The sequence below is a fragment of the Balaenoptera borealis genome (assembly GCF_965194805.1).
Source record: "Balaenoptera borealis genome assembly, chromosome: 14".
In the NCBI taxonomy this organism is placed as follows: Eukaryota; Metazoa; Chordata; class Mammalia; order Artiodactyla; family Balaenopteridae; genus Balaenoptera; species Balaenoptera borealis.
In genome coordinates, this window is record NC_138875.1 from 71,430,959 (window position 1) to 71,458,592 (window position 27,634).

Consider the following 27,634-nt stretch of genomic DNA (forward strand, 5'->3'; position numbering starts at 1 on the left):
ACAGATACTGTGGCTAGGCGCCTGCCTGTCCACAGACGTGACCGGGGCTTTTGTGGGGGCAGGACCGAGAATGTCTCCAATGAAGACCTTGGTTCAAGGCCTGGTTCTCTGCTTTAATGCCCACTGGGTGTCCCCAGCTGGCAGATTCTGTGGTGGTCACAAGGCTGCCCGTCCACAGGGCCTCAGCATTCTAGGCCTGCCCTTTCCTCTGACACTCACCCCAAAGGGCCCAAAGCCTCCATCCCGCACGCTCCACAGAGACCAGCAACTTACCCAAGATTTCATGTAGATGCTTAGAGTTTTTAAAAAAAAAAAAAAAATCCAGTTGGGGGAAGTGTGGAAGGCGGGGGAAAAATAGCTGAAGGGGATTAAGAGGTAGAAACCTCCAGTTATAAAACAAGCCACAGGGATGTAATACACAGCTCAAGAAATACGGTCAGTAATGTTGTGATAACTTTGTATGGGGACAGGTGGTTATTAGACTTATCCTGGTGATAGTTTCTTTTTTTTTTAAGATTTTTTTAAAATTTTATTTATTTATTTATTTTTGGCTGTGTTGGGTCTTCATTGCTGCATGCGGATTTCTCTAGTTGCAGTGAGTGGGGGCTACTCTTCATTGGGGTGCAGGGGCTTCTCATTGTGGTGGCTTCTCTTGTTGCAGAGCGCGGGTTCTAGGCACGCGGGCTTCAGTAGTTGTGGTGCGTGGGCTCAGCAGTTGTGGCGCGTGGGCTCAGCAGTTGTGGCTTGCGGGCTCTAGAGCGCAGGCTCAGTAGTTGTGGTGCATGGGCTTAGTTGCTCCGTGGCATGTGGGATCTTCCTGGACCAGGGCTCGAACCCATGTCCCCTGCATTGGCAGGCGGATTCTTAACCACTGTACCACCAGGGAAGCCCTGGTGACGGTTTCTTAATGTAGGCAAACCTCAAATTATGCAGTACACCTGAAACTGACATAATGTATGTCAACTATATTTCAATTAAAAAAAAAAAAAAAAGACATCCAGCTCAGTCTTTGCCTTTAAGCCAGAACAATGTTATTACTAATATTAATGTGGGTCTAAATCATTTTGTGCTTTGTTTGCTCCTCCCGGTCTGTTTATTTTTCTCCCCTTTGTCACTCTTTTCTTTTCTACCTGTCTGGAGCTTAAATGCTGTTTCTGTTAGTTCGGGATTTCCCTCGACACCCAGGCTGCCAACAGTCTGTCCGTGCCCTCGTGCTTTGACTCTTGCTCCCATTAGTTCTCCATTGTGCTCACTTCTTGTCTATTTGCTGTTCTCTTTCCCCTTCTCCTCGTACATTCACACTAAGGGTACAGCAGCCTTTTACTTGACCCCTGGGTAACACAGGGTTGGGGGGGACTCAAGTTGCTGAGCTTCTTAGAGCCACCCTGAGAGTTTTCTCCCTGCCCACATCCCCCGTTAGGTCCTAGCTTCTTTGGTCGTCTCTGGCTCCAGGTCTCCCTCCCAGAGTCCCACCCCCACCTCTAACCAGCCTGGTCCACCTACCTGCTCTCCCGCCATCACTATCCCTCCCTTGCCCGTTTCTCTCCTTGGATGTCTCCCTATCTGAACTCTTTGGTTAAATCTGCTTACTGGTTCCCTCTCTCCCTTTAAGCTCCACAAGGGTGTCCCATGTACCACTGTGCCCCAGGGTCTGGGGCACAGAGCAGTGAAGACCAGGAGAGAGCAGGTAGGTGGATGGTGGCAGCTGAGTCTGCAGGGGAATCACCCACCTGTCAATCCCAGTGGGACTGGTGCAGTGAAGAGGAAGAGAGGTCTCCTGGGATCCCACCCAACCCAGGTGCAGGGGCACAGACTGCCCACCCTCTGGGTCCCAGAGAAAAACCAGACTCAGGGGAGCAGGCAGAGTAACGTACTAACATTTTTAATACAGTCTGATCAGATCAACTCACATCACAGGGTCAACCTGGGCTTGCTCACGTGTGATACAACCGAGGTGTATGATGTCCCCACCTGCCAGCTCTCCTGCCTTCCAACAGCACTGAAACCCCCTCCCTCCCTGACCAGACTGGCATTTCTTAAATTTTGCATAAAACTATTTCTTCCATAGACTCCAAACATCAACTAGCCAAGTTAATTATGGTACATCTAAACAAAGTTTAATCCTAAACCCTAACGTGTGACTGCGGTTTACAAAGAGCTCTGTATCACCTGGGATAACTTTCAGTAGCAATTCACTACAACTGGTCCTAAAAAATAATAACAATAATAATAATAATTAGAGAATTAAAACCCAACAGCAAGTTGAATGGTTAAAATCACCTAAGAACTGGAATTTGGGGTAGGAGTGTCCTCGATTGCTAAGCTTGTCCTAGTGGCAAAATGCTAGCCTTCAAGCGGGGCTCAGAAAGGTCTGGGGCCCTCCAGGTCAAAGGTCAAGCTCAGGGGGCTCTCAGAGGACACTCACCCCATGGTCCACGGGATGCTGTAGGCTTCCAGCTTCCTTAAAAACAGTTGGGCATCAGCATTGTGTAAGTGGGCGCAGACCCTACTGTGGTATCTTTTGAGGGATATGAGAAGGGGGAATGAGGGATTAGAGAAGGGGCAGGGGACCAAAATCACCGAGGTCCCAGAATGCTGTCAGGTGCGGGTGTGGAACTGGGGTCACTTAAGACTGAGCACCAGGGGCTCCAGCTTCCGCCCGTTAGAGAAACCAGCCCTGGTGTTGCCTTGGAGGCCTGTGTAGTGTTTTCTGCCCTCATCCCATACCGGGTCTCGCAGATATTTCTGCCGAGTATCAGATGAGAATCTATTTCTAAAGACCATTGGGAGATAGGGGTGGGTGACAGGGCTGGAGGGGGAGTTAAAAATGAATAAAAATCTCTCAGCTACAGAACCCAAAGACACCACTTCCCTCCGCATTCACAGCATTTCTCAGCGGTCCCCGGTGGCCGTTTCTGCCGGGACGCAGCATCTGCCTCACTTGCCCTCAGGCCCCAAGGGCTGCTGGTCGACCTCGGGATCTACCAGAGATGATGCAAACGCCGACTGAACAATCTGAAACCCAAAGGACTCGAGGAGAGACATGTTCTGCTGGGGAGAGAAAGGCGAGCCAAGGGCAGGGCCCAGGTCCCCCAGGGGACCCCCGAGGGCCCGGACATGCACCTTCTGGATGTGTTTGTTCAAGTAGGACTTGGAGCGGAAGAAGCTCCCGCACTCGGGGCAGGGGTACTTCTTCTCCCCGTCAGACTCCATTTTGTTCTTGGGGACCGCCATGTCACAGGAGAAGGATCCATTGGTGCTCTGTTTCTCGGGCGTCTTCAGGTCGCTGGCATCCGAGAGGTCGCCGTAGGAGTCGGAGCTCTCAATCGGATCCTGATGTGAGCATTTCTGGCCTTCTAGGAGGAAACAGAACACAGAGGAGCGGTGAGGCCAGGCTATGGGGATGCCCCCTCGGAGGGGTTGCCAGGGGCCAGCTCACAGGCTCGTGGAGGGCAGCCGATGGCCAGCCACCGCCCAGCAGAACCCACAGAGGTTCAGCTGGTCAGTCAGGGAGCCTGGCGTGCCTACAGGGGTGAGACAGCAGGGCCTGGGGCTGCCAGCCTCCCTCGCCGCGGACTCTTCATGCAGGCGCACGTGTACCGCTCACCACCATCTCGGCCTGCTTCAAGGAAGGGTATGGAGAGGGGACCTCCTCTGTCTCCACCCAGGACAACCCAAGACCCCCAGCTCCTAGGCGCTCTCTTGGGTGCCTCTGAGGGTAAAACAGCTGTTGTGATGATGCTGAGCAGGTACGTCAGTGGCCTCACCTCTGCAGCAGACTGGCTGCACCCTAGCAAGGCAGAACCAGAGCCGCAGGCTCCTCAACCCAGGCAGACCCTATCGACGGCTGAGTCAGAGCCAGTCCTTTTCCCAACGCTGCAAACACAAGCCCTGCCCTCACTGCCTCTGCCTGCCAGAAGCCTTCCAGGCCAAGTTGCCAAAGCACACAGCTTAGAAGGAACTAAACAACTCAATCGGCCAGCTGTCCCTACACAGGGCCCAGAACAAGCTGGTCCTCGAGACAGCCCTCACTGATCTGCCTTGCCCGGCCCACACGTGAATCCTCCACAATGAGCTCCTTCCTGCCTGGGTTCAGAGCGCCATGCCGGGAAGGGAAGTCGGTGATGGGAGCGTGGAGCATGCCATCTCTGCCATCTGCCAAGCCCCTGGCGTCATCCCCAAGGCAACAACAACTTGAAAAACCACACAACAACCCGAATCACCAAGTGGAGGTGGGGCCTAGGGAGCTCTACGCAAACCAACTCGGAGTCGGCACCATGCATCTCACAAACGCGGCCAGAGGCTCTCCGGAAAGGGTTGGTCACAGCAACCAACCACCCCTACCGAGGGGGAAGCCAGACCTTGGCTCCCCCTGCCCACAGGGTCAAAGGAGAAGAAAGCATTCAGCCACAGCTCCACGCCATCCTTAAAGGGCCACAGACAATGGACAGGCCCAGAGGCTCATCATGCAGGGCTCCTCTTCCTGCCCTGGGCCCGGGTCGTCCCTGCAGGGCTCTGGACGTGGGGGCTGGCCAGGAGCGAGGCGGGTGCTGGGGAAGAGGAGGCGGGGGCTGGATCTCGGCAGGGCCCTAAAGCCTCACTCACCGCCCTGGAGTGAGATTCCCCACTGTGACTTTTGTCCTGGAGGCCACTGCCACTCAGATCTCGAGCCTCCTTGAGGCGGCCAGCAAGCCGGCAGCCTTCACGCCTCCCCACGCCCGGCCCAGCGCCCCCACAACACAGCCTGCGCAGAGAAGCAAAGTGCAGAGCAAGGGGTCGCTTGCCTTTGTTGCCATAGGTCCTGGCGCAGTGGAACGCTGCTCCCCCATTCGGGATGGGCTCCTGGTGCCTGGAGACCTGGGGAAGGGGAACACCGTGGTGGGTTTTAACATGGACCTTTAAGTAGGAGGCAGAGGAGAAACCTAAACAAGACAAAAGGAGATGAGATCCCGCAGCCGGCACACAGACACCTCTCTGCTTCCCCCACGCCTCTCCTCTGGCCGCACTGGCTAGCACTCCTAGAAGGGGCCCCTCCTTGGCTCAAAGGCGCTGCAACCACAGGAGCCACCTGGCTCAGGAGGGAGGGTGGCACTGTCCTCGAGTCGGCTTCTCTGCAGAGCCCGCTCTGCAAGGCTGTGGAGGCTGCCTGGAGGGATGGCCTGAGATCCCACTCCAGCCAGGGCCAGAGGCCAACTGCCTCGGCTCACTTGGCACCTCAGTAACAAGTGGTCTGAACGGATGGTCCACAGCCCCAGACCAGCTGCAGGGACCACGGCTAGAAACACTGTCAGCAAAGTACATGGGGCTGCAGGGCAGCCACGGGACTCCAGCCGGCAGAATGCCGCTGAACACGTGTGAAGGCAAACCATCTGCGCAAGAAGCCAGACAGAGGCAAGATGAAATCCCAAAGAAATGCCTCCGGGAGTCCCCCTTCTTCTACCTGTTAAGACATGCTCTATTTTGCAAACTTTCTCACCTTTAGAATAACTGGGTTTAGTAACTGTTTAGACCTTTTGAAGAACAATGAAAACAGGAAGTTATGTTAAAGGGGGTGTGCAGTCATCTCTTATTCACGGTGGTCTTCTTGGTTCGGTTTTGGAGGATCCAACAGGTTCACTTAAGGGAGAAGAAATAGGCACAATCCTTGTCTTTATTTTGGGGGAGGGGCAATCCAACCTTCTGGGATCTGCTCCAGACCCACCCAGATGCTCCAGTCAGTTTGAGCCTCGAGATGCCTCAGGCTGGGAAGAGTGATCTCGGGCCAATTTCCACAGCAGCCATGAGTCCGAGGAGATGGAACCAGGTGGGCCAGTCAAAGGATTTCCACTTGGGTTTCCGCAGGAAGGAGCTGGGACATCAAATCCTCCCATACTCAAGGATCCAAAAGTGCCTTCGGCAGGAACCAAAACTTTTCGGCAAAAGGCCCACTTGGGGCGCTATGCCTAGATGGTGTTCCTTTAGTCCACTCCAGATGCAGCTGACACATCCTCGGGTACTTTCATTCCCTCGTTAAATTACAGTCACGGGGTAGCAGTGGGATCCACTACTAATGGGCCAGAGGCTGGAGAGTACTGTGTAATGTCTGCACAAGACTTGTTTGAAAAAAGTCTGAATTGGCCTGGGCTTTCGAATGCTGCTGGAACTACAATAAAGGTCACCTTCAGCGAGTGACAGAGGTGTGCCGGCCCAGCGCACCGTGTGCATCACTCTGTGCTTTGCAGCCACATGTACAGCTGCTAAATGGCACAGCCTGGACTCTAGCCCCAGGACCATGTGCCACCATGTGGTCCTTCACCACTGGGCAGACTCTCTAATAGTCTCTGTGTCTTGGTCCTGGCCCTAGAAACATCCCTTCAACTTTTGCAGTAGGCTCCATTATCACCATTTACATTCCTGTATCTCTCTGCCATGTTGGTGGATTAGAATGAAAGCTGCTGGTAGACAGGCTGACCTGTGGGAATCTTATTCAACAAACATCCCCCCGATGGTAGCAGCTGGTGGTTCTGGAGGGAAATGGAGGGCTGGGTGAATCTTCCTTCCTTTCCTGACAAAGAAGACCCTCCTGGACCAGATGCTGCTGTCCTGCCCTGCCTGGTAGAGCACGATGTCCTGCGCTGTGACCAACTGGTCTGCCTGGGGCCAAGCAGGGGACAGACTGACATACGAGGGTCCCATATAAACACTCCTCGGAGGGAGGCTGTGGTCAGGAAGGAGCAGATGAGACTCACAGGACAGAGGATCTCAGCCCTGCCCCATGGATGGCGCTGCGGCCCTGGCAACCAACAGAAATATCAGGACTTTCCGACTGATGCGATGATACCACTTTAGAAGGGAATTTTTTTCTTTGTTTTTTAATCCCTTGCGGGGCCCTCTGAAGTGGTTTGAAGCTCTCTGCACGGTGCACCAGGGCAGGGCCACTGCAATCAAGAGGGACGGGAAAGGAGGGAAGGAGCACCAGGAACTATTATATTTACTCCTTGAGGGAAAAGCTATGCTGGGGAACACAGCAGATGCTCAATGAAAACTCACTGTTTTCTCCCGAAAAACGGTCTGGGGACCACGTGGCAGGGTCCCCTTGACGCTGCCCCAGCCGCAGACTACTTACTATCTATAGCAAAACCACATGGCGGGTGGTAGGCGTGGATCCACAGTTGCCACCTAAAGCCCAGAATTTAAACACAGAGCAGCTCAGCAGCCAAGTTTTGGGGTAAAACAGAAGCCGAGTTTCTGTGAACGTATCTCTGAAGCCAGACGCATTTGGCCGGAATTCTAAACTCACCTGCCCGTTCACCACTGATTAACCAAGAACCAAAGAGGAAGCTTGATACAAGCATCAGAGTGATGGGGACACTGAGCACACACGTGACTCCACCACCACCGACAGGCCACCCTCTCTCGCGCTCCAGATACGGAGAATATGCTACCACGAGGCTACTGCTCCTCCACTGCATTTTCTTGCCTGGTGTGCTGTAATTCGCACTCTGGAAGCAAACCCTCCTTGGCAGCTTCCACATCTGTGCAGGGGTCAGGGACGGCTTTCTTCTTGTCCACACCTTGGTGGGGCTGTGCCCAACTGAGCCGTGCTGGAGGGGGGGCACCAAGTAGGCTTGGGTCAGCTCAGTCCAGGGACGGCAGGCTGTCTGCGTCTACCACTGGCGCTTGCCTCTGGCTGGAAAGAAGGCTTTCTCTACCCTTTAAGCAGATATTTGAGTGCAAGTGTTGTCTCGGTCAAAGACGGAATCCCAATACGCTTTCCCGCTCCCTCCCTCATACACATCTACACAAAGACCCGGGCTACAGAAACTTAAAAAGAAGGGAAATCGTGGCAATCTACCAGGTCTTTCCCACTGTTCAACTCAACTGATTTCCTCAACTTGAACGTGAGGAAACAGGCTTTTGTTGCCATCATACTCCTCCCACTGCAAGTTATCTTCTCTGCAGATGGGATGGTCTACGTCCTGATATGTCTCCAGGACAAAGACAAGGTCATCTGTCTCCAGTGTGGGGCTGGGCCACCGGCTGCATCTCCTCTCCCCCATTCTTCACAGGCAAGAGTTGTTCGTGTGGTTGAAAGTAGGCAGATAGATGGGTGGTTAAGCTGATTGCTTAAGAATTGCTGGGACTGGAGGATCTCAGGGCACCTGGATATTCACCTGATCCGGCCTCACCTGCTAACCGGCTGGCTGAACGTTAGCCTTTGCTTGAACCCTTGTAGAGAGAACATCCATTTATTCCTGCAGCTCCTTCTGTAGTCACAGCCTTGAAAGGACGGCCCAGAGCTCCCTGCGTTCTGATTCCAGTGTCTCAGTGTCTTGGCGGCCTATCCTCTTCCTGGAAAAACTGCCTTCCCCTTCCTCTTCTTTTTTTGGAGGGGAAGGGAGGTGTCTTTTCCCATTTCTGCCGAAGAAATGAGTCCAGAGGTAGAATCCTGCTCCTTCTCTTCTGATGAAGACGAAAATTGTTTTCTCTTCCTTCTGAGGATCCAGGGTGGTTTAGACTAGAGCCCTCTTCTGTCTTCTTGGAGGAATGGGACTTCCTGCTCCGACTCTGGGACCCAAAGCTGGGTTTTTCTGTTTTGGCTTTTGGGATTTTTTTTTTTTTGGCCATGCCACGCAGCTTGTGGGATCCTCCTTCCCTGACCAGGGACTGAACCCAGGCCCTCGGCAGCGAGAGCGCGGAGTCCTAACCACTGGACTGCCAGGGAATTCCCCCAAAGCTGTTTTGCTTACGACCCAGATCTAGCGTTGGCTTTTCTGAGGAAAGGTGGGCTCTGGTTTTACTCTCCAGGCACCCCCACCCCGGCCACGTGGCCTGTGGCTGCTGCCCAAGTCCTCTTTACCAGCCCGGGGAAAACAAATCCTGACGTACAATAGTTGTTGGCTTTGCCACATCAGCTGTCTCCTAACTGGGTCGACTTTCCCTGCTATTCCCGGCTGCTCGCAGCTTTTCTTTCCTCCTGAGCGGGGCCCACAGGGGCTGTGGCCCTGGGTCCCCCACTCAGCTCCCCGCCACTTTGTAATCCAGGCTTTATCTCAGTTTCCTCATTGGCATCCTCCTCCACCCTAACTGGTTTACCGCCTCTGGTCTCTGACCCCAACTCTCAGGCTGAGAACTTCAACCTTGAAACCCCGACAGAACACCCGCTGACAGCACCGTTGCAGCAGGTCTCGAGTTAGTTGGGGGCGCGGTCAGGAAGCCACGGGATGAAGCGAGACAAGGAACCATCTCTTCCTAGAGCTGGGCAGCCACAGCCTGATGGCTCTCTCCACACACAGCCCCACTGCTAGCTCCCTGGAGGAAGCTCCTGCCAGAAAGGGCTCTATTGACATATCAGAAAATAGGACAGATGCTTAAGCAGCTTTTCTGACCACCTCCCTGCTTCCACAGCAGGTTTCCTGGTGGTACAAACGTTGACATCGAATAGCCTTCAAGGCAAACCCCAGGTGTGCAGTCCCTGGGAGGAACCCAGCTCAGGGCACCAAGAGAACACCCAGCCACTCAGCAGGCTCCCTCCACCAGCAACCTCAGGGCATGTGGAGATAGCACAGGACTCAAAGTTTCCAGCCAAGGACTGCAGGGGGCTTGCACCTGGTCCAAATCAGAGCGTCAGCGAGCTGTGTCTTTCCTGACAGTTACGAAGTGTAAGGAGGGCCTCCCAAGTGTGCTGCTGCCTGCAGGGTTCAGAGAACTTTCACCTACCTTGTCTCCCGGGATCCTCACAGCAACCCTGTGAGGTGGGCAAGGGGGATGTTCTCAACCCCGTTTAGAGATGAAGAGACTGAGCCTTCGAGAGGGGAAGGGAGAGTTCAAGGTCACACAGGAGGGTGAGGTGGGAGGGGCCAGCTAAACCCTGGGTCCCCTGCCTCCTGGCTTAGTGCTCAGTCCACTACGCCACACTCAAGACTTCCAGAAGTGTTGCGACAAGAGTGTCCCAGGAGATAGGACTCTCCAGCCACGTCCCCACCTGGCCAAAGCAAGCGCACCATGCAGAAGCATCCTCACGCTCACCAGACAGCTGCCCCAACTCCTTCAGCATGTAAGGCGCAGCCTCCTCCACTGACGCTGCTTGCAAAACACGAACCTCAGCCCTTCCAGCAGCCAACGAGCCCTGGCAGAAGCTCAGGGACAGGCCAGACTTCATCCAACACAACACCAGGGCCACAGATGCCACCTAGGCCAACCTCGGCCACAAGCACGCTGCCCTGCTCAGAGCACCTGCCACTTTCCGCTCTCGTCAAGGCCACAATCTACCTGGGCCTGGGCTCTTCTGACCATTTGTGCTAGAAAGTTTCAGCCCTTGTCCATCTCCAGACTCGACGTCCTTACCTGGCTGCTGACTTTCACGTGCCAGTGGATCAGCCAGCAAAGCTCTTGAGCAGGACCCCTCATTCTCCCACCTCTTGGGGCCTAATGACTCCCACCAACCTCAGTAGTTCAGCGCATCCATCCTGCCCCCTGGGCAGCAGGTGTGTCATGGGCCCAAGCTTGGGAACAACACTCTCTGCTGTTCCCACTTGCTGAGCTCCTGGCAACTCCCGTTCCAAGCACCCCAGGTTTCTTGGAAAGGAAAGGGTGACAAACAGCTAGCTGGGGGATAAGGTGTTTATCGCTCAGTGGGAAGGGAGGGAGGGCTGGCCGTGCAGAGTGGAGCCTGAGGCAGGGTGGTCAGACACCCCTCGGCCTCCCACACAGGCTCAGGCCCATCCCCTGGACATGAGGAAATAGCAGGGAGATTACCTCGGTTACAGATACTGCAGAAGTTGCTGGGCCCCTCGCTGTGCTTCTTCAGGTGGTCTGCCATGTACGCCGCCCTCAAGTACTTCCCGCATACCTGGCAGGGCACCTTGTCTTCGTGACAGGCCAGGTGGGAGCGCAGACGGTCTCGGGTGGCAAAAGAAGCATTGCAGGTCTGAGGGCAGAAAGGAAAACGGGGTGAGGTAAAAGCTGGCGTCCACACCCAACTCCCTACCAAGCACACTGTGGCACAAAGCCATTTCCGGCCAACACAGGGACTCCCTGTATAAAGAGAACTTGAGAATGCGGCCAGGCTTCCTCCCCAGATGCCAAGTAAGCCGCTCCTACCCGCCATGGTCTTCCCCACAGGACCCCTGAGCTAGGATCACTGGTTCCCACCATCCCCCAACATGCACATTACATGGCAGGCTGAGTTCTGCAAAACAAAAGAGCTAGGGGTTTTTCATTCTTAAACATTTAAGAACTGATGTTAGTTGCATTGGCTGTCAGTGAATTTACAGAAGAGCTATTGGCATATAAACGGAACAGTCTTCACCTTCTCCACCCTGGGTTTCCCCTGGTTGCTTTATACAAAGAATCCAATTTACTCACTTTATTCAAAAGCGACATTAATCGTGGCCACAGGGAAATGGAAAGGAAAGGCAGGACAGAACACAGAGATTACTCTTCATAATATCCGTGTGCGTTGGTATTGAGAAAGCAGCCCATAAAGTGACAGTGTCAATTTTGCGAATGTGAAAATTAGCAGAGAATGAGGGCCGGAGGCTCCGGGGGCATCTGTGGAACCCCAGTGCTGGTGCCAACAAGGATGGCACCACCCTGCACTGACCAGTGCCCCCCACCGTGCCAGGCAGGCCCCAGGCTCCACCTTCAGAGGCCTTCGTCGCATGCAGTGCATCCTCACGGTGGCCCTCGAGGCAGGCCGTGCTCTCACCCCACCGGCCAGGAGCTGCAGTCAGTACCACACCCTGGGAAGGCAGCCCCAGGTCCACCCCTAACATCTCTCCCCCAGCCCGGGCCTCCATGGCTGCCCAGCCGTGGAGGTCACGGAACATCGGGAAAGCCCTCAGGAGAGTTGAATCTGGTGACCTTCACTATTTTGGATCTATGGATGTGTCTCAGGAGTTCTAGTCAAGGTTGACTCATTTCTTTTCTCTGTATGTGTCTGTTTACTACTTGAGAGCCACAAAAGAAAGTAACATTCACCTTTAATTGCATCCCAGACCGAACGTTAACCCACTGAAGACCCGCCACCCCATTAACTGGCTAGAATGGAGGTGTTCTTGCGGCTCCACTGAACAGAAACAGATCCTGAGATCCTGAGACCTTAAGGTAAGTGTCTGAACACTGTCACCATGTACAACGTCTGTCTGTTGCTTTACTGTACAATCAGAGCGAGAAACAAATGCATTCGATGCTGTGGAGGTAGAAGACACCGTGGTTGCTACCCCAACCCCAAATGTCTGCATCAGGACCAGCTGAGCTCTTCTTAGTCGTTATCTTTTGAATAAATGTTACACATTTGAATAGAAGAATTTATGCTAATAAAATACAGTTGACCCTTGAACAGTTTTCCAGGGTTTGAACTGAACGAGGCCACTTATACGCAAATTTTTTTTCAACAGTAAATACTACGGTAGGTGGTATACCATCTGCAGTTTGCTGAACCCGCGGATGTGGAACCGCGGACGTGGAAGAATCGCATACACAGAGGGCCGACACTAAGTTATATGTGTATTTTGACTGCTCGGAGGGTCGACGCCCCTAACCTCCATGTTGTTCAAGGGTCAAGTGTACTGCTTTCATGTTTTATATATTGAGTTTATTCATCTGACAAATGAGGGAGCTAAGTTTAGAGAGTAATTTGCACAAAGCACAGGGCTCAGCTACTAGAGAAAGCAACACCCTGCCACTGCCAGGCCAGTGCCCTACTGATCCTCCTGGCCACCCTGGGGTATTCCCCTCCTCCCCGATTTACAGCCAGGCAGACAGAGGTCCTGAGAGGACTCGGGGCAGCTGGACTGAGAACCAGCCCCTGAGCATGTGTTCTTACCACCTCCAGCCTCAGCAGAGGTAGCTTCTGGTGAAAGGTGTGGATAGGTTTTATCAGTGTACTTGGTAGCCAGGGCTGTCCTGAGAGAGGTGACAGGATCTGTGCAGGGAAACGTGAGCACTTAGGTGACTCAGAAAGCACCATGGGTGCTTGGTCTCATGGCCACAGGTGGGCCCCCCATCAGGGACCCTGTGACCCAATCATAGGCCACAGTGGGTGGAAAACTGAATCTTCCCCCAGCCCCACCAGACTGTAAACCAGAGTAAGGGGTGCCGTGAACACCTGCGGGAGAGAGGGGTGCACCTGTCGATTTATCTGGGGACGAGAGCCGGCTTGGCTGGACAGCAACCTGAGGACCACCGCCACAATGACAAGAGGCAGTGTGGTCTACACTGCAGAACTCAAAGGAGCCAACCACGGACCAGGTGTAAGAAAATGCAGCTGAAAGCACACATTCAGGATCCCACCTTCTGTGGCCCCTGGGAGAGGGTGCCACTAGAGGGATGTGAAAGAGATGCCTTGTTTCTCTTGCCAACTTTCTTTTGGGATGTGTCCCGTAAAGCACTGCCTGTCATACTGTGCTAACGAAAGATAATGGACATCCAGACCTCAATTATCCAAAAGTGGATTATCCATTTGGGGGATTAGCTAAGCAAAATTAAAACCGCAGACCAGGCTGAGTTCTCCCACCCTGTCCTCCATTGATTATCTCTCAAGGAATGAAAGCAAACTTTAGCCTGAGCAAACATAATTAGGAATGTAAATCTGCTGCTGGGAAAACAAAACAAAACACAAATGCAACAAAAACTATCACCGTGTTACAAAGCCAAGCTGAAATGGTGGTTGGCTTCTCTGTGCCAGGATTGACCCTTTGTGGCTGGAGTACCCAAGGCTTTCTGGAGGAACTGTGAAAGTGCCCAAGTCCGAGTCTAGGCCTGCCAGAAGTTCAGACAACACCGAACATAAAAGGCCTGGTCACTTAACCCAGGAGAGAAAGGAGAGAAAGGCTGAGGAGAGAGATGGATCTCAAAGAAGGGGGTGCCCGGAACCTCCATGCTGGGGCCACTCAAGAGAAAAACACTTCCTGTCCTGGAGGCAGGGAGAAGGCAGAGGGACCCTGATGGGATCAGCACCCCAATCGATCGCCGGTGGTGCTGGGAACGGCCGCCTCGCCCCCAGCCCTGCGCACAGGCAGCCTGCTATTGCTGGAAGCACACCTGCCAGGTCCTGGCCCAGCCCCCAGAGAGGTTCATCACCACTCAACACTGAGCCCCAGCCAGGCTCCCTTCCCTCCCTTCCAGTTTCTCCCTGTCCCAGACTTATGAATGCTTTTCTTCCCAAGGGTTGAACAGCTCAGGAATGGGGCCTCAATGGTACCACGGGCACCGGTGCACACCTCCTCTTGGTGGCCTTTGAGCCTGGCAGCCTCAGGGGGTATCTTAAGTAGTCTTTTCCATAGCCTTGGAAAAGTCTGAGGGCAATGCATGTGGGCTCAGCACCATGGGCCTTGCTGGCCCCCTTCTTCTCAAGGGTGTCAGCTCCCTTATTCGCACTTCAATTCCTAATGAGTTATCCCTCCAGCCCAAACCGCCCCAACCAGCCCCCGAGAAGTGGGGCCACTGGGAGCAATGGGAGAGGTCTGAGCTGTTCTAGCCTCTCGGCTTCAGGCTGAACTCCATCTGGGGTCAATGTCCCAGTCCACAGCACTAACAGATCGAGCAGCATTGGGGCATCTGGGCCATTTAAGGACACTCAGGCCAAACCCCAAGGAGACTTGCGTGTCACTGCCAAGCCTGAGCCCCCATGCCCCCACGTTCGGAGGGCCTTTCCCCTCAAGCTGTGGCACCCGTCTCTATAACTGGCCCCTACTGTCTCCTCTGTGGCATCAGGAGGGACCGAGAGGTATGGCCCATGCCCAACTCTGCCAGGGGCTAAAGGAACCAACTCCCAGAGAGCTGTCTCTTCACCTCTGATACTTTCAGCAGACACACCATGCAAAACAGATGCCCCTGCTGTTACAAAGCCCAGGCACACCTGGCCAGCCAGCTCAGAGCCTGAGAGGCAGCACGTCTTCACCTGCACCTGCCAGGTCACTGTTAGGGGAGTTCTGGCTGTGGGGCTGGAGGCAGGGCCAGCAGGCTTGTGAGAGTGTGTGTGTCGGAGGGGCAGGGCAGGAGCAGGCTCGTACACCAAGGGACAGTGATGTCAGTGTTATGACACAGACCAAGGACAAAACACACAAAGCCTCAAATGTTAGAATGAAAACTTTTATCATCACTCCTATTATCCCCGCAGAGCCCGCGGGGGCTGAAGGGCACACCACTGGGATCCGATGGAGGTCTACATCTGCTTTATCAGCACCCAAAGCCATATATTGGGATGACCCAATGTAAAGCTACTGGTTAATCTAGTTCCTGAGCAGACCTGCTAATAAACCTCAAAACCACAAAAGTCTAATTCACAAGCCAGAAATGAAAGCGGACCTGTGTGAGTGGGAAGGGACGAGGGCAGCATGGTTGGCCCAGTTGGAGTTGCGCCGGAGTCTCCTCTGGAGGAGGATTCACTCCCAGAGTTGGGGGAGGGGTGGCCAGGCCCCATTCTAGAAACCCCTTAGGGGAGGTGATGCCAGGGGAGGGGAAGCATGTAAGCCGGTGGCTTAGTTCCTAGGAAAGCATCAACCTCCAGGCAAGGACAGACACCCAGGGGTGCCATCTGCTAAAGAGGGAAAACAAGGCAAGAGAGCCCAGAAAGAAACGTGGAGACCATGGGGAGGACCCAGGAAGGAGCCTTTTGCTACCCCTATTTGGGGTCCTTGAGCTGGGAAAGAGTCCAAGTCACCCAGGGAGGAGCTGGGCATGGTGGGCAGGGACCACTCTGCTGGCCTCTCCCAAAAGCAGGGGGCTCAGACCACTGCCACTGCCGTTCCCCTCCACAGAAAACCCTCTCGGGAGGCCCCGGCTAGCCCACAGGCCACTGGGTAAAGGCCCGGCTGCCCTCTGGGGCAGTCCAACCCTGCCTCAGATAGCCCGGCGGGGCTGGGCAGAAGAGAGTGTTGCTGGAGGGTGCCGGGCCCAGGTTTTCGAGGGCTGGGAAGGATTTTTTTAGAGAAAGGGAAAAGGCGGTGTCAGGAACCGAATGGGACGACCTCCACAAAGCAGGCTGGGCAAAGTCCCATGATGGCAGGTCGCTAGGAAGAGATTCCAGGGGCGGCAGGCCGCTGCTGCTCCCAACCCACACCTGGAAAAAGGGCAGAGAGTGCAGGTTACCCCCCCAGGCCACCGGGCATGCCCCCACTGCCCTCTGGGCTCCTCCTACTCTGCTGGGCTGCTCAGCACACTACCTGGGAGAGTCAGAATGTGCTCCGTGATGAGAGACAGAGGGAGAGGAGGCAGCGAGGCACAGGCGCATCCCAGCAGGCCCACCCCTGGTCGCCTGGCCGTCTGGGAACACCACCGCACCTGGCCCCTGGGGGCTCTCTGCCCCACCTACAGCACGTCCATCCCTCCCTATTATCGGTCTCCCCAGACCCTCGTCCTTGCCACCAACAGGATAAAGAGAAGCAGGTCACCCCACCAGACGTTGCAATAAGCACCCCACAACTCTGTCTCCCACTCAGATGGTGGGAACTTGGCCCAGGAAAGGGGGGACGACCAAGGAGAAGATAGAAGTGTGTTTTCCACCCACACAGGAATGCTCAGTGGCCAGGAGAGGAAGCTCAATTTTCTGGGCATCACAGAGCCCCCAGATATTGTTCAAGCAGACAAACCAAGGGTGAGAATCTTGCCCAGCCTCTCCTACCTACTGCTACACAAAGAGCTCTCAAGGACAGGAAACCACCTCGCTTTCCAGTTCTCAGAAGCCCTTGGCTGTGTGCACACGTGGCTCAGGATGGGTTAAGCAGGTGCCAGTGATCGCACCACTCCCTGCCTCCTTCACTCCCACCCCCGCAGCCTGGTGCCCTGAGCTGAGGGGACCCAGAAGGAGCTCCAACTCAGGTCAGGCTGCCGGGCATACAAGGGGAAGAGTTGTTGGCTGGACCACCAGGAGCCCTTAAGAAGCCATTCCCACCCCACGGTGGCCCCTGCAAACTGCTGGGAACCAGAAGCCGGACCCAGTGGGGTGCCAGTGCCCCCAGGACGACACTTGTGCAATGTGGCCCACCATCCAAGGAGCTGGCAAACGCCAGGAGAGGAAAGCCAAGCAACAGAGCAAAGACAGAGACGGGTTGGAAACCAGGACCCAGCGACTAGGAAGGAGGGGACATCAGCGGTGGGAGGGAGGGGGCTGGGGGAGAACAAAGGAGGAGAGCAGACAGACGGTGGGGGGACAGAGGGGGAGGTGTGCACAGCGGTGGTCAGTCAGCCAGCCCAGCACGCACAGCAGCTGGCTCACGGCCGTAGCTGTGAGGACAGCAGCATTCTCTTTCAGCCCATCTCTGCCCCGGCCCAGCCCCTACCTGACACTTGTGAGGCCGCTCAGAAGTGTGCACCTGCTTGATATGTCCGTTCAAGTGATCAGGCCTAGAAAAGAGAACCAAGAGAGACTTTAAAACAAGACCTTAAGAGAGGGGGCTACAAACTTGGCCAGACCCCTGCCCCCACAAGGCTGGAGAGGACTCCCTCACCCCACCCCAGCATGACAAAGAAAAGTCACCACCCAGCTCTGGCTCCTGAGGCCCAGGCCTCTCTGCCCTGGATTTCTCTAGAGGGGGAAGGGGAGTGAGCAATTGTCTCTGACCTTGCCTACCCGCCTCCCCCCACCAGAAACTCAATGATATCTAGGACCCAAGGAGGGGGCTTTAGAATGAGACTGGGCTGCCTTACTGCAGCCTTTCCGGGAGGGGGTATGTGTGATTCATTGTCCAGACTAAAGCCCCTTAGAAACTCAGCATTCCCCTCCCCCAGCCTCTCCCGCCACAGCAGCCAATGAATGCCACCCGGATGGAATTCAGTCCCCAGAGGCCAAGGGATGAAGCCTTAAGCCTCCAGCTGGGCTGGTAAACCAGATGCCCGACAGAGCAGGTGGGCAGGGGCTGCCTGACCGGTAAGACTGGTTCCTGCTTGGGGCCCCTCTGAGGGAGTTCTCCATCCCTACGTTCATACACACAAGGCCCTCAGTACCCAGGCAAGTTAAAACGAGCCTTTTATTCTGAATATTCTCTTAAGAGGAAAAACAACCCTCTGCTTGCAGACAAGTCTTCAGTTCCTTATCAGGCTCACTAAAAAGTCAATCTAAAACGACATCCTGCTCTCCTTCCTCTCTGTCCAGTGAACATAAAGGGGATCTGTGGGTTCAGGTGGGCTCTGGAGCCACCAGGTCAGAGCAGATCAAAGGCTTCGCTGTTCAGAAGAGACTCTGGGTGCCCAGCTCTGTGCCCCGTGATTCCGGGACCGTGAGAGGCAGGGCCGGAGTCTGCTGACCCAGGATTGCCAGTGCTGTGCGGGGGGACATGGAGGCGTGGGAGCGTAAGGAGTCCCAGATGCACTTGTTTCAGTCCCTCCCCCGGCAGCCATTCAAGCGGGGAAAGTTGCTGGAGGAGCCTGGCCTCCCGCCCCCAGAGGGGGCCCCTTGCCTGGTGCCGGAAACACAAAGGGAGCCCAGGGAGAAGAATGGTGAGGCCCGGTGGCTGCGGCCTGAGGAATCTGGCCCCTTCCCACAGGCCCCAAGGAAGAGAGACGGTAGGGCACGCCTAGTGCCACAGAACTTCCCTGAGGGAAGAGAAAGCAACTCTTGGCCACATCATCTCAAAATCAGGGCCGTTAAAACACTCTCCCCAAACCTGACATGGCCCTGCAAGGTCAAGTGAGCCCCCTGCAAGTGTCACACCCCCAGCTCTTGGAGAGGAGCTATTCCATGAGTTAGGAATAGGACAAGTCATGGGGGGTGGGCACCATTCCTCACCTGGAGAAGCCTTTCCCACAGCTCTGGCAGATGTAGGGCTTGCCCACGGACCCATCGTGGGACCGCACGTGGTAGGACATGCGATCTTTCCTCTTGAACCGCAGCCCACACACGGGGCAGGAATAGGGCTTCTCCCCCGAGTGGGACAGCTTGTGCCGATTGAGATGGTACACATCACGAAAGATCTTGCCGCAGATCTCGCAGGCCACCTGCTTCCTGGTCCGGCTCCTCTTTCGGGGGCCGTCGGGGTCCTCAGAGATGGGTAGCCCATTCTCACCCAGCCTCGGAGGAGGAAGGTCGATGTAGCCCAGCTGGAGGCTGGTGACACCATGCTGGGCCTCGTGCTGCCGGAGCCGGTTGGCATCAGTGAACACCTTCCCACACAGGCCACATGGAAGGATGCCTGCCTCCCTCAGGCCCCCTGGGGACCCGAACATTGAGTCCAGCAGGTTGGCCTTCCTTGGGCGGCCCCGGCCTCGCTTGCCAGTCAGGGGAGGGGCACTGGATGCCACATTGGGGAATGGGGAAGTCAGCAGTTGGGGGGACAGGGGTCCGGCCACCATGGGCAAGCGGTCCACCCCAGGTAACACAGGCAGGGAGGCTTGGCTCGCAATGGCTGCACCAGCCGCCCGAGCTGCCTCCTCCTCAGGCTGCATGCTGCCTGCGATGCCATTGCTGTTGGCTGCCAAGGCTGCCCCATTGGTCATGTCCAAAGGGAAACCCAAGTCCGAGGTCCCAGGGGGACGAAACAGCATGATGTCGGCCCGGGCAGGGGGCACCAGGATCTGCACATTGGACTGTTTGATGACTTCCTGGCAGATCTCAATGACCGACCTCATCAGCAGAAACTTGGCGGCCGTCATAAGCTCGGGGAAGCTCTCCAGGCGAACCACAATGCGGGAAGTGTAGGCGAAGTCCAGGATGTCCCCGAACACCTTGGAGCTGATGGTGTGCATCTCCAGCTCCCGGCTGCCCCCAGCCCCACCACCCGGGGCCGCCGCTGCGCCCCCCACGTCAGCGGGACCCCCGTCCGCAGCTCCGCCGTCGCCCAACTGGGCGCTAAACACCGACTCAAAGTACTCGCTGCAGGCAGCCAGCACCGCGCGGTGCGCTGGGAAGCTCTCGTCGCCCACCCGCAGAAGCACGTCGCAGAAGCGCCCGCCGTTTTTGCGCTGCTGGTTCAGGTTGTGCAGCATCTCCGTGCTGTGTCTGCTCACCTGGTAGGTGTAGCAGCCCGACGGGCCGCAGGAAGCGTCGTTCACTCGCTCCATGGCCGCCGCCCCCTCCCCACAAACCGGGCCGCGTCACTTGCCAGCCCCACTCCCTTCCCCTAGGCAGCAAGAAGCGGGGTGCAACGAATGTGTCTACACTCCCCACACGTGCCGGCCCGGGGCTCTGTAGTCTCGCAGGTGCGCGGAGCGCACACGCCCCCTGCCCGGAACGGACTGTCTAGGCGGCAGGGCACACCACCTCCCACATAGCTGCCCCCACCCCTGCTGGATCGTGCACTCCTCTCTCCTCTCCGCCCGCCCGCCTCCCCTTCTCGGTCTACCTCCGGGGGGTACGCGAGCACAGAGGTGCGCCCCTCCCGCAAACGCGCCTGCCACCTCCCCTCCCGCCCGCCAGGCGGCGCCGGCGCGCAGCCAAGGGGCGCGCGCGCGCGCGCAGGGAGGAGGAGGAGGAGGGGTTTGTCGCGCAGGCGCGCGCGCCGCGGTTTTTCCCGGGCCCGCTGGGGGCGCGCGCTGCGTCCCCTGCAAAGCGCGAGCCGGGGCGGGGGCGCCGGAGCGGAGGAAACAAAAGGCTAAGGCTAAGGCGGCGGCGGGGCGCGCACCGGGGCGGCAGCGCGGGCCGGGTCCCGGAGCTTGGCGGGCGGAGTCGGTAGCGAAGGCTGGAGCGGGCGGGCGGCGGCAGCGGTAGGGCGGGCCCTTTCCCGGGCCGAGCGAAGGCGGTGGCGGAGCGGCGGCGCTGCGGCCCCGGGCTCCGTGTGTTCGGAGCGGAGGAAAGATGGCAGCGGCTGCACTTCCTCTTGCACTTTCACCCCTGGGGGGAGGAGAAGGAGGGGGCGATACCAACAACACCCCCCCTCCGCTTGCAGAAAAAAAAAAGAAACAGCGAGCTCGGCTTGGGGGGCCCCCGGCGCCCCCGGCCCTGCACGTGCGCACCCGAATCCCTGGCCCGGACCGCCCAGCGCTGCAAACTTTCCACTTTCTTTGTGCCGAGCGCCCCCCCCCTCACCCAGCCGAGGATGCACGTCCCCCCTTCCCTATTTATACACCCCCCCCGCAGCTCCGTTCCCCCCCGCTTCCTGCCCCCCCTCCCCAGTCCCCTGCTCCGCCAATGCTAGCGCAGACTGAGCCCCCGTCCGGCCCCCGCCTCGCCACCCCGCCCGCGGGGCCGGGGGCTGCAGTCTCAGCCCCCCCGGACCAATGCAAACGAAGCGCCTAGCCAGCAAACCAGCTCCCACTGCCCCTCCCTCCCCGCCAAGAGTGGCGGAAAGCGGACGGGGCGGGGGGTGGGGGGAGACCGAGGGGGGCAGATGTGGGCCCCCCAGCCAGCGATGTGCACCCGTAAGTCGAGCGGGCGTTGGCTACCCTTCGGAGCCCCCCTTCGATGCCCGAAATCCCCAGAAGTCGCCTGCAAGCGCCTCCCCGCTACCAACCCCAGAGAGGGCTCGGGGTCCTAGCTGGGGGCAGGCCGAACCTTCGGAGCTGCTTCTGGATCCCGCGCACTGCCTGAACTGAGGGGGCTGCGCGCCCGGAAGAGCTGGGGATACGAGGCCATCGTCCACCCTCTCCCCCAAACCGCCACACGCCAAGCTTTGTGCCCCAGGGAGCGGAAAGTAACCAGCTCGGGGAGGCGACAACATAGAGGCACGGGCGATGGGAAGGGGCAGGGATCCCCGCGCACCCTAGGAAAATGGGGGTACTGGACCCTCCAGGGAGCACCCTTTGGCCTCCTGAGGTCGGAGCATCCCTGGCGCCCGCAGCCCAGCGAGTCGCCGAGCGCTCGGGCCATGAGCCCCGCTGGCGGGCCTGGGCGCTTTGTCCCGGCTGTCCGGGAGATGCTGCCGCGCGCGGGTTGGACACAGAGGTTCATCTCTCTGGGAAGAGCTGGCGGCCGCTGCCAGGCAGCCCAACTTGGAGCCCTGGGCTGCAGGCACCGCGTGTGCGGGCGGGAAGTTCCCACAGTTGCAAAGAGGGAGCGAAGTATGTGTTCCAAACTTTCCACGGTTCCAAACTGAGCGCTTCCATTAAGAAAAGCGGTGTGCGGGGGAAAAGCATTCTGGGTATTAGCATGCAAATGAACGGGCCAGGCTTCCAGCTCCGCTCGGGATTCCCACCGCCGCGCGCCCTGCTTGCGCAGAGCCACGCGCGCCCACGGGTTCCGGGGGTGGCGCTGCGGGAGGACCCGAGTTCGAATTCGACACGACTTCTCTCTGGTTGCGTGTTTTGGTGATGGTCACTTGGCCTCTCTGAGCCTTAGTTAAACACAGTTTCCTAATATGTAAACCGGGGACAGCAGCACCTGTCTCTTGAAGTGGTGAGGTCTGCACAGCACATAATTCTGGGCTGGGTCTCTCTCCTTACACAACTCCGCCCTTCCTAGGTCGTAGTAGGTACCAAATGCCTGTTGGAGAAAATAAATGATGAAGCTTAGAGGACTGAGGGAAGTTCCCCGGACCCGGAGTCAGGCGATCTGTGTTCTAAGCCCAAACTAGCTGTGCCACCTCGGGCTAGTGCCCTAACCTCTCTGACCCACAGCTCAGATTCTTTGATGGATTCTGGGAACCGGCAATTTTTGTGTTTGAGAGCAGCCACAAAGAAAGAGGGATCTGATTATTGAGGGCCTACAGTATACACACAGACTCTCTCCAAGGTAAATATATTCCCATTCTACCAATGAAGAAACAGGAAAATGAATGACTTGCCCAAGGCCACACAGATAGTGGTGGAGCCAGGAATCCAACCGGTTAACCCGGGTGTGCCCCTTCCTTGCCAGTGGCTTCTGAACCCCCTCAGTGTCTCCACATGAACCAGGAATTGGTTCCCAGTCTGCCGTGCTTAGAAAACAGGGTGCTGAGATGTTCCTCCCAGAGGGGTCACGCTGTGAACGTGGGTTCACAGAGTGCTCTCAGAACACTGATCCACAGTGCTCTGAGGAAAACAGGGAAGATGCACCAGCCCCATTTTGCAGAGAGGAAGCCTGAGGCTCAGGGAGCTTGAGTGAGTGGCCTAGGATCCCACCATGAGGAAGTAGCCAGACACAGATCCAGATCTCAGTCCTGACCGCAACTGGGAGCTTTTTCCTGCATGTCATCTTGGCGGTGTAATTGTGTGGGAGGGCTGTGATGATCTCCCAATTTCATCTATAACTGAACCTTCAGTCTTGCCTATCTCTTAGGCTCTTTCTCTTTCTTTTTTTTTTTTTTTTTTTGTAATTGAGGTGAAATTCACATAACATAAAATGAACCATTTTAAAGTGTGTAATTCAGCAGCACTTATTACATTCCCAATATTGTGCAAACAAGACCTCTGTCAAGTTCCAAGACACTTCTGTTTCTAAAAGAAAATTCTGTCCCCAATCCCCACTTCCTCCAGCCCCTGGCAACCACCAATCTGCATTCTGTTTCTGTGGATTTACCTGTTCTAGATATTTAATATAAATGGAATCATACAATATTTGATCTTTTGAGTCTGGCTCTTTTCACTTAGCATAATGTTTTCGAGGTTCATCCACGTTGTAGCACTGTTATTCCTTTTTATGGCTGAATTCCACCATATGGATATACTACCTTTCCTTTATTCATCCGTTGATGGGCTTATGATTATTGTGAATAGTACCACTATGAACATTCGAGTACAAGTATTTAAGTATCTGTTTTCAGTTCTCTTGGGTATATACCTACCAGTGGAATTGGTATCATATGATAATCTATGATAATTCTGTGTTTAACTTTTCCACAGTGGCTGCACCATTTTATATTACTACCACACACGTCTTTTTATGAGCAATTTTAAAGCTGATCAAACCTCTCATTTTATGAATAAACATGCTGAAGCCCAGAGAGATTAAGTAACTTGCCCGAGGTCACACAGCAAGGTTCAGACTAGAACCAAACTTTCCAGAGTCCCTAGCCTTCCACCCACTAAGAGCCTCCCAACCTCCTTCGAAGACCTGAACTACTTGCCTGAGCATTCACTGATTTGACAAACCTGTCCAGTGAACAACTAAGTTAACTGTATTATGAAGCTCCTTCTCTTCCCTCAACATCTGTTGAAAGAGCCCACCGCCATGTTCCCAATTTCCAGGCCGCACCTTGACAAGATGCAGAGCTCACAATCCCTGCGTCTGCCTCCTGCTGCTGGCCTGGCAGGCCCTCTTCTGTTGCCATGGAAACCACGCACCTCCGTTTTGGCAGTGCACCAGCTGGACAGCGAACTGAGAGCATCCTTGTCTCCCAAGCTAAGTGGAGCTTCAAGGTTACTTGCTCACTAGATCCGTATTTATTGAGCACCTACTAAGCACCAGTTCTTCAGATTTTTTAAAATTTGTTTGTTTTGGATGCTAGGGATACAGCAGTGAACAAATTAGACCATGGACCATGCCCTCAAGGAGCCCACAGCCTAGGGGAGGAGACAGACAAAAAAAACAAGGACATGAAAAAGGCTTCTCCTGGCTCTCCTCCCCCATTCTTCAAATTCTCCCATCCTTCCAAGCCCTGCTCAAAACCCACTTCCTCTGGGGTATCCTCTCCACAAGCCCAGATCCAAGTGATAGCTCCTCTCATCTCTCACAGTGCTTATTTTTTTTTCCCCCTGATTGCAAAAGTGATACGTGCTTTGCAGGAAAGTGTAGACAATGCATGAAAACACAAAGAAAAAAAAAGATTCCTTATAATTTCATCACCAAGAGTTAAGTGCTGCCAACATTTCCTTCTGGTCTTTTTCCCCTTCTACATATGTATAATTTTTTTTTTTTAATAATTGGGTCCTATTTTATATACTGCTTTATAATCTTGCCTCATAACAATATATTTTCTTCCCAACATGTTTCGGTGTTCCTGTTTGGGAACAGGGGGTTAACAATAACAGCGAACATTTATTGAACACTAACTGCCAGGTGTGGTACTGAGAGCATTACTTGGTTTACCCTCTGTGATTCTCGAAACTCCCCTGTGAGGTACCTACTCTGGGGTTCTCATCTTACAGATAAGGGCACTGGGCAACTGCCAGATGAGAAAGGGACAGGGATGGCCGAGTGTGCATAAGACAAAGTGGCACCTAGACCCCGGCCACTCCTGGGGCCTTCCCCATGAATCCAGGCTGCCAGGCTTTGGTTGAGTGATTGGCCATGAGCCAGGGACCCAACAGGAGGGGGTGATGGAGGGGCACCCTCTTTTCTGCCGGACAACAAGAAAGCGCCCTTCTCACCTTTATCAGGCTTGCTTAGAAGGCCTGTGACGCCAGTGCGCTTCCTTTGCTGACTCTTCAGTGCTGGGCTGTGTTTGGCTTCCTAATAACAATAGGAAGATCATTCATTGAGCCATCATGGCACCTCGTGCAGGAGCGGAACTCAGGGTTTGGAGCCAGACAGACAGTGTAGCTTTGGGTGAACTGTGCCAGAAGTTTAGTGCCCCCAGCCCTCCTCTGAGGATAGGCTTACTGCCCTCTTTTTATAGGTAAGGTAACTGGGAAGTTAGGTGGTTCGTCCAAGCCTGCACTGGTAGAGGGTGGGGTCCAAGTCGAGTACAGCCCTCCCTGAGTCCAACAGCCAGTCTCTTAACACCGAACCCTGGGCCTCTTTTCTTTCTTGACTATTGGGTTTCCTTTGTGACTGGGAAGTGTGCAAATCATATGCCTGTTCTGGAGGCCTAGCTTTTTGAGCTTCACTGAGGATCCTGAAAGAGGCCCAGGAGTTCCTGCCTCCCCACCCCCACCCGGCTTATCTCGACCCCTCTGTGCTGTGGTCTCCAGGGCCTGACAGGGACCCTATGGGCTGTGGTTTATCATCAGGCATATTTCCTGCCTCTTTGTCACCAGCAGGACTTTCTTTCACTTAATCAGGAACAAAAAAAAGCAAAAAAACTTTCTATGTAATTGTTTTATTTTTTCTATATGCAAATCTATGAGGACTTTCTTTTTTGTTCCTAATTAACTGAAGGAGAGTTATGGTGCCACTGGTGACATGGGGACAAGAAACATGGCAGATGATAAACTGTCGCACGTGCGCATGCGTGCACACACACACGTACGTGAAAGACAAGTGGCCAACCAAAGAAAATTGGCTCCAGAAGCCAGAGAGGGAGTTAATATCCTTAACATGGAAAAAGTTCTTAAAGTGCAATTAAAAAGTAAACATCATCCCAATTTAGGGTATTTGTTTTACCGTTTTTTTTTTTTGGCTGCATTGGGTCTTCATTGCTGCACACGGACTTTCTTTAGTTGTGGCGAGCGGGGGCTACTCTTTGTTGCAATGCGCGGGCTTTTCATTGTGGTGGCTTCTCTTGTCGCGGAGCACGGGCTCTAGGCACGCGGGCTTCAGTAGTTGTGGCGCGCAGGCTCAGTAGTTGTGGTGCACGGGTTTAGTTGCTCCACGGCATGTGGGATCTTCCTGGACCAGGCATCGAACCCGTGTTCCCTGCACTGGCAGGCGGATTCTTAACCACAGCGGCACCAGGGAAGTCCCTGTTTCACTGCTTTTTAAGCATTCTGTGAACTTGAAATTTTTCAAAATAAATTAATTAATTAAAAAAAGAACTCTGCACTGCACAATATTGTGAATTAGTAAATGTCACTGAATTACGTATGTTAAAACGGTGAGTTTGGGGAAGGGTGGGGGGAAGAGATAGGGAGTTTGGGATCGACATGTACACACTGCTATATTTAACATGGATAACCAACAGGAACCTACTGTATAGCACAGGGAACTCTGCTCAGTGTCATGTGGCAGCCTGGATGGGAGGGGAGTTTGAGGGAGAATGGACACATGGATATGTATGGCTGAGTCCCTTTGCTGTGCACCTGAAACTATCACAACATTGTTAATTGGCTATACTCCAATATAAAATAAAAAGTTTAAAAAAGTGGTGAGTGTTTTTTTAAAGGAACCATTTTTTAAAAATAAATTTATTTATTTTTGGCTGCGTTGGGTTTTTGTCACTGCGCGCAGGCTTTCTCTAGTCGCGGCGAGCGGGGGCTACTCTTCGTTTCGGTGTGGGGGCTTCTCATTGCAGTGGCTTGTCTTTGTTCCAGAGCACAGGCTCTAGGCGCGCGGGTTTCAGTAGTTGTGGCACATGGGCTTAGTTCCTCCGTGGCATGTGGGATTTTCCCGGACCAGGGCTCGAACCCGTGTCCCGTGCATTGGCGGGCGGATTCTTAACCACTGCGCCACCAGGGAAGTCCAAAAATGTTGAATTTTATGTTATGTGAATCTTACTTTAATTTAAAAAAATTTTTTTAAAGAAAACCCTAAAGGAAAAAATGTGCAAAGGACACAAGGAAGCAACGCACAAAAAGAGGAAATGCAAATGGCCTGTAAAAACCAAACACTATTTCCAGTGTACTAATTGGTCTCTGTTTAAATGTGGCTTCCCCAGACACCATAAGTAGTTAACTCCTCCTATGTTTCCAGTAGTGCCCAAAGCTGCCCCTTTCCCCTTTTCACAACACCTCTGACACCACTACTTCTCAGTGTAATAATTACTCCTTAAATTGTCTTCTTTCCCACTAGACAGAGGCTCCCATGGCAGAGACTCCTCCTATCTTGTCCCCACAGTATCTCCACTGACCAGCACAGTGCATGTGACTCATAAATACTTGAGTGAATCTATGAAAAAATCATTTTTGGCTATCAAATTATCAAATATTTTGCTAACTGCTATTATGGCTGCAAGGGCCCAAAAGGACCCTTATACCCTGCTGCTGA

The 27,634-nt window shown here is 54.7% G+C and overlaps 1 protein-coding gene and 1 long non-coding RNA gene across 8 annotated transcripts in view; one reads left to right on the forward strand and one right to left on the reverse strand.

The window, feature by feature from the left end:
* The window catches only part of LOC309610355, a 41,239-nt gene extending 28,917 nt beyond the window's left edge, over nucleotides 1-12,322 (forward strand). For all 3 annotated transcript variants that reach the window (XR_014233865.1, XR_014233866.1, XR_014233867.1), the window contains one exon: nucleotides 11,979-12,322. This is a non-coding gene — a long non-coding RNA (uncharacterized lncRNA). The remainder of the gene's footprint in view (nucleotides 1-11,978) is intronic.
* On the reverse strand, nucleotides 1,867-20,977 carry PATZ1 (POZ/BTB and AT hook containing zinc finger 1). Of its 5 annotated transcripts, none has more exons than XM_082353115.1 (5): nucleotides 18,710-20,969; nucleotides 17,265-17,328; nucleotides 10,738-10,909; nucleotides 4,785-4,922; nucleotides 1,867-3,353 (listed from the first exon to the last, which is right to left on the reverse strand). In XM_082353115.1, exons 1-5 carry the CDS (start codon nucleotides 19,978-19,980, stop codon nucleotides 2,938-2,940), a joined length of 2,061 nt encoding a protein of 686 aa, XP_082209241.1. In that variant the 5' UTR covers nucleotides 19,981-20,969; the 3' UTR covers nucleotides 1,867-2,937. The 5 variants fall into 5 exon arrangements, with proteins under 5 accessions (XP_082209241.1, XP_082209240.1, XP_082209242.1 ...); XM_082353114.1 differs by having other exon boundaries at nucleotides 1,867-3,356; nucleotides 18,710-20,967; XM_082353117.1 differs by having other exon boundaries at nucleotides 3,175-3,356; nucleotides 4,785-4,857; nucleotides 18,710-20,971.
* Nucleotides 20,978-27,634: the final 6,657 nt, after the last annotated feature.

Bases quoted from the DNA above. Each gene is read 5' to 3' on its own strand.
- PATZ1 (XM_082353114.1), bottom strand. From the start codon at position 19,980: ATGGAGCGAGTGAACGACGCTTCCTGCGGCCCGTCGGGCTGCTACACC. The intron at 17,329-18,709 runs GTGAGGAATGGT...TCTCTTTTCTAG, and splicing joins TGTGGGAAAGGCTTCTCCAG to GCCTGATCACTTGAACGGAC. The intron at 4,923-10,737 runs GTAATCTCCCTG...TGTCTTGTTTAG, and splicing joins CTGCAGTATCTGTAACCGAG to GTTTCTCCTCTGCCTCCTAC.